This window comes from Geospiza fortis, unplaced genomic scaffold (assembly GCF_000277835.1).
Source record: "Geospiza fortis unplaced genomic scaffold, GeoFor_1.0 scaffold172, whole genome shotgun sequence".
Lineage (NCBI taxonomy): Eukaryota > Metazoa > Chordata > Aves > Passeriformes > Thraupidae > Geospiza > Geospiza fortis.
The window spans coordinates 859037-863808 of NW_005054309.1; the positions used below are offsets into that span (position 1 = coordinate 859037).

Below are 4772 nucleotides of genomic sequence, written 5' to 3' on the forward strand. Positions count from 1 at the left end.
CAGGAATCGGGACGAGCGTGGTTCCTGGGACTCAATAAAGAAGGTCAAATTATGAAGGGAAACCGAGTGAAAAAAACCAAACCCTCATCACATTTTGTACCCAAACCCATTGAAGGTATGGAATCTGCCCACTTTTTCCCTCAGTGGGGTTTGGGTAGGGGGAGGTAACAACTTCAGTTAAGGTTTCCTGGGTGGGGGTGTCAGGCTTCGAGACCAGAAAGCAAGAAGAAATGTTTGTAGCGCTCAGGTAAGTGCTGGGTGCACTGTTAGCTTTCGTTTTCAAAGGGGTTTCTTAGCTTTGGGGTGCTAAAGGATGAATTTAAAAGCCCAGCAACACAAGAAATTACTGGTAAAGAAAAGCAGCCAGCAGTTCCAAAGGAATGTGATGCAGCAGTGGTCATAATGTTGTCTTCTCAGAGGATTTTGCCACTGTATTTCAGTAAATTTCCAGTCCCATATAGAGTCAGTAGAGACAGGATTCATCTCACCTGATTTTAGACTTTGGCACTCCATCCATAGTAACAGAAGAAAAATGGGTCCTACCAGCACAGCTGTGGATGTTCTTTTTCTGTCTACCCTGAGATTAAATCTGTTTTCCCTCATCTGTAAAAACATCCTAGTTAGTCACTGGGGGGTAGAGTTGTTGTCCAAAGTTAGATGGGATGCTGTCATGCCATGTGTCTTTGTCACAGTGTGAAGCTTCAGTGAAAGTCATGGAGCTGAAGTTCTGCTCTCCTGCTGACGCCTGTACACTCTCTGAAGTGTGCCTCAGGCCATTTTGCTTTTTGTGGGCTGGCCCCTAATAGATGGAGAGATAGTGTGGTAAGCCTAGTACTTAACAGGTACTAACTTGATTCTGAAAACAGCACTTTTATCTCTTGCTTGGGAAGAGCACTACTTTTTGATCCTTAAACTAGGTATGCTTTTCTGACCCCATCTTTGTCCTGCCATTTGTCTCCTTCAGGGCCACAGTAGCCTGGAGCTGACCTTGGCTGCACAGCTCTGTGCTCCCTCTCACTACCCCATGTTGGCTGTGGGAGAAGGTTTGAACTGGTGTTCCCCTAACAGGTACCACTCACAAAGCCACAGCTCACTCCACAGAGCAGTGGCCTTTTTAAAAGCTTCCCAGCTCAGGGGTGGGAAGTTGTGAGTGTAAGGAAAAGGCCATCTGGAGCAAAGCATTAGAGAAATTCAGTGCACGATTCCCAGAGTATCTGTGGGCTTTGCACAGGAAATGGAAATGTTGAAAGAGCAGAGAATGGCCTGGAGCTGCTTGTCCTGTGCTTGTTTTCAACAGCTTCTCTGCAGCCAGGAGCCCCTTTGTTGTTTATCTGAGGCATTAGTGGCATTGGTACCCTAAGCCCTCGTGTGTTGCTAAGGAACAGGGCCTGCTTCAGGGATAGGGTTGGTCACGAGGTTCTCTCTTGCCTTGACCACGAGGAGAGTCTTTTACAAGCACCAGCTTTCACAGCTGGGTTTCCACCTCCTTCTGGTATTTCTTCTCTGCCTGGCTGGGCGTTGGCACTGATCAGTGGGATCCTTTTAATCAGGCTTCTTTTTTAACCTAGCTTGCATGGTGTCTGCTGAACAGCTCAATAGTTTCCTTCTGCATTCATTAAACTAGGCCATTCCTGTGGCTCTCCTCCTGGAAAGCCTTGCCTTAACAGAGCTGCCTGACCCACAGCAGAGATCTCATTTCAGCAAATGCCACTCTGGCTTTCATTTTGAATAACCCAGCCCAGCCCGAGAGCTTCCCTTTCCCGCAGTTGCATCCTCCCACACTTGCCTCAATCACAGCTGTCACATAACCTCCCGAGCAGCGAGCGCTTTGGAACTTGGCAGCCAAATTAAGGGCTCCTCCACTCCTTCCCTCCTCCACATGCTTTGCAGTCAGGCTTTGTGAGCGCTGCTGCATCAAAGAGCTGGCAGTCTCCCAAGCCAAGGCACGTGTCAGCTTCCCAAAGCATTCAGCTGTCTGGGACTGGGACTCCAGACGGAGGACTCTGTTCCCAAGCCTGAGATTCATTGTAGGTAGCAGAGGCTTGTGGGGAGGGTTGGAGTAAAACCTGCTCATCTCCACGTGACTTCTCTGCACCGCATCCATCAAAGTCCCCAGGAGCAGAGCTTGCAAGCAGAGATGTTACAGAAAAGGGGCAATTCCTACCCAGCTTCTTTCTCTTTGTTATGACTCCAAAGAAATACTCAAAGCACTCTCCTGCTGTATTTGCACGTCGGTTCTGCAGAATGCTGTGGCTTGCCCCAGTGTGTGGGCTTTGCTGCTTATTCAGGACACGGCTTCCATCCACAGTCACACCCCCAGGTTTCCTGTTGCTGGATACCACCACCAGCATCAGGCCTGTCCCGTGATGGCTGACACAGGAATGTGTGCAAGGAGGAATCTGCTCCCCCTGGGAAGGAGAAGTGCCACATCCATTGCTAGGAATCACTTCACCTACCACTCCATAGCAGTTATATCTGAGATGAAACTTCTCTGTTGTTTCTGATATACAGAAAAATTGTGCATCAGTTTAGTGAAGAAAGGGTTCACAGGGAAGGGAAACAGAAAAAAGCCCAGATTGCTCCCTAAGCTCATTGGATTCCCATTGCTTCATCCTGCTATCTGAATTCAGAAGTCTCCTTGAAATTGCAAATGGACAGTAAACTTTTACATAAATAAGAAACATCCTCCCAGATAATTTCTAAATACTCATGGGAGCACATATGCATATATACACAGTGGTGTCTATGTATGGATGTGTGTTATCTATGCCTTTTAGCAGCTACAGCTTTCTACTGTGCTAAACACTCACAGTGTTTTGACTCACGTAGATTGGCAGGATGCTGGAGGTAGTTTGTACAAAATTCAGTAGATACCAACTGGAAAAGTTTTGGGTTTTGGTCGGTAGGAGTTTTTTTTTAGTTTAGTGTAGGTAGGATTTGTTTGTTTTTGGAAATAAGATTAAGCTTAATCAATATGAAAGCACAAAAAACTTACTAAGTAATAACAGGGGAGACGTTAAGTTCTTCTCCCATCTGTGCACAGGCAAAGCCAAGGCAAACAGCCTGGTAGGCAGCAGTTGATGTACTGTGTGGTGCCAGTTTTACTTCAAAACACACATATGCAACACATTTCTTTTGATATTTTTATTTTTGATCGCTGATTATTCAAGCTAAATGAACCCTAAAGGGAAGACATCAAGATTGAACTAGACTGCACAAGAAATGAGCTTGAGTATAATTGTCACGTGGTCAACAAGCAATCTTTTAGAGAAATTTCAGTCTCTTTAAGTGTCTGCAATGATTAGTGCTGGAACAGTCCTACCATCCGTAGTGCCTTTTGTTCTTCTAAATATCCAAATCCATCTCAATGTGAGAAGTTTCCAGTCATTTAAGTAGGAATATTATCAGATGCTTACTGTTGAGGTGCTCTGTTATTCATATTTCCTTCTTCTTGAAGACATATTTTCCAAATGTAACTCTCCCAAAGAGTTACATTTCCTCTCTCTCCCGGCCCAAACTAGAAAACATTTAGGGTGCCAAATCTGGCCACAGAAGCAGAAAACTTCTTCCAAGTCAGCAGAGCAGTCCCTAACTCTGAATTTATGGCGCTTCAGCCCTCATGATGTGAGCATGTCTCAGATACAAAGGTGACCTGTTAATGACTAGTCTGGATCCATTTATTACCACTGATGAGTATCCAAGCAGACAGATCCTTCCCAGTGTCATTCCTCAGGGAAATAACATCCAAATTTTGCTAAGGCAGTCCTCAGATGTTGTAAAGAAGTACAAGACTGTTGACTAGGAAAATGCAGTAGGCCTTGTGAAAATGCTTCAAAGGTATCACCTTAATACATAAAGCATAGAGTCAAGGGAAGTCTTGGGTTGGAAGGGACCTTAAACAACAGCCAGTCCCAACCCCCTGCTGTGGGGAGAGATGCCACCCTCCCCAGATCAGGCTGTTCAGGACCTCATCCAGCCTTGCCTTGGGCACTTCCAGGAATGGGGCAACAACAACTTCTCTGGGCAGCTTGTGGGAGTGCCTCACTGCCCTCACAGAGAAGAATTTTTTCCTAATGTCCAACCTAAATATCTCATTTTTTAATTTAAAATTGTTCTCCCTTGTCCTGTTACTACCTGCCCATATGAAATGTTAGTTTCCCAACATCCTAAAAAGTATTCTTAAAAAATCAAACTTCAGAATCTCCACGCTCTCCAAGTCTTTGCTTACGCAGCTCCTCTCTTGGGTCTGTCTTCCAGGTGGGCAGACTTTGGTATGTTTTCTATGCCACACTAACTCACTTCTTCATCTGTCAGACTCTTGATCATCTTATTAGATGGAAAATGTGATGTATTTTAACCATGATTTTGCTTGGCTTTTTGCCATCCTGTGTTGTCTTTCTTATCTGAACAAAGTGTGATTCCACCTGGCAACATCCTTCACATTTTACGTGTCTATCTTCACACCAGATAGACACAAGCTCACATGCCTTGAAATGCATCAGTTGGATTTAGAATGCAGTAATTAGAGGCAGAAAACAAGGGTGCCTAGTCACTCACTCCCTGGTGCCCCGAGTGCTGCTGCTGCTCAGGCAGTTAATTCCCTGCACCAATGCATTGGCAAATCCTACCCCTCTGGCAGATACCAACACCCAGAGCTGTGGTATCTGTGCAGGCAAGGAGCCTGCAGGGCTGCTACCAGAGGATGTGCTTCCAGCCCTGCCCAGATGCAGCCTGGCACCACTGGACACATGTGATCCTGCAGGGCTGCCCAC

General features: G+C 45.8%; 1 protein-coding gene across 1 annotated transcript in view; it reads left to right on the plus strand.

Annotated features, from left to right (window-relative positions):
* FGF12 (fibroblast growth factor 12) overlaps positions 1-4772 on the plus strand; it is an 87803-nt gene that overhangs the window by 78719 nt on the left and 4312 nt on the right. The window contains exon 4 of the mRNA XM_031055524.1: positions 1-115. This exon is cut by the window's left edge and continues 87 nt beyond it. Coding sequence (XP_030911384.1) covers positions 1-115 — 115 coding nt within the window. The remainder of the gene's footprint in view (positions 116-4772) is intronic.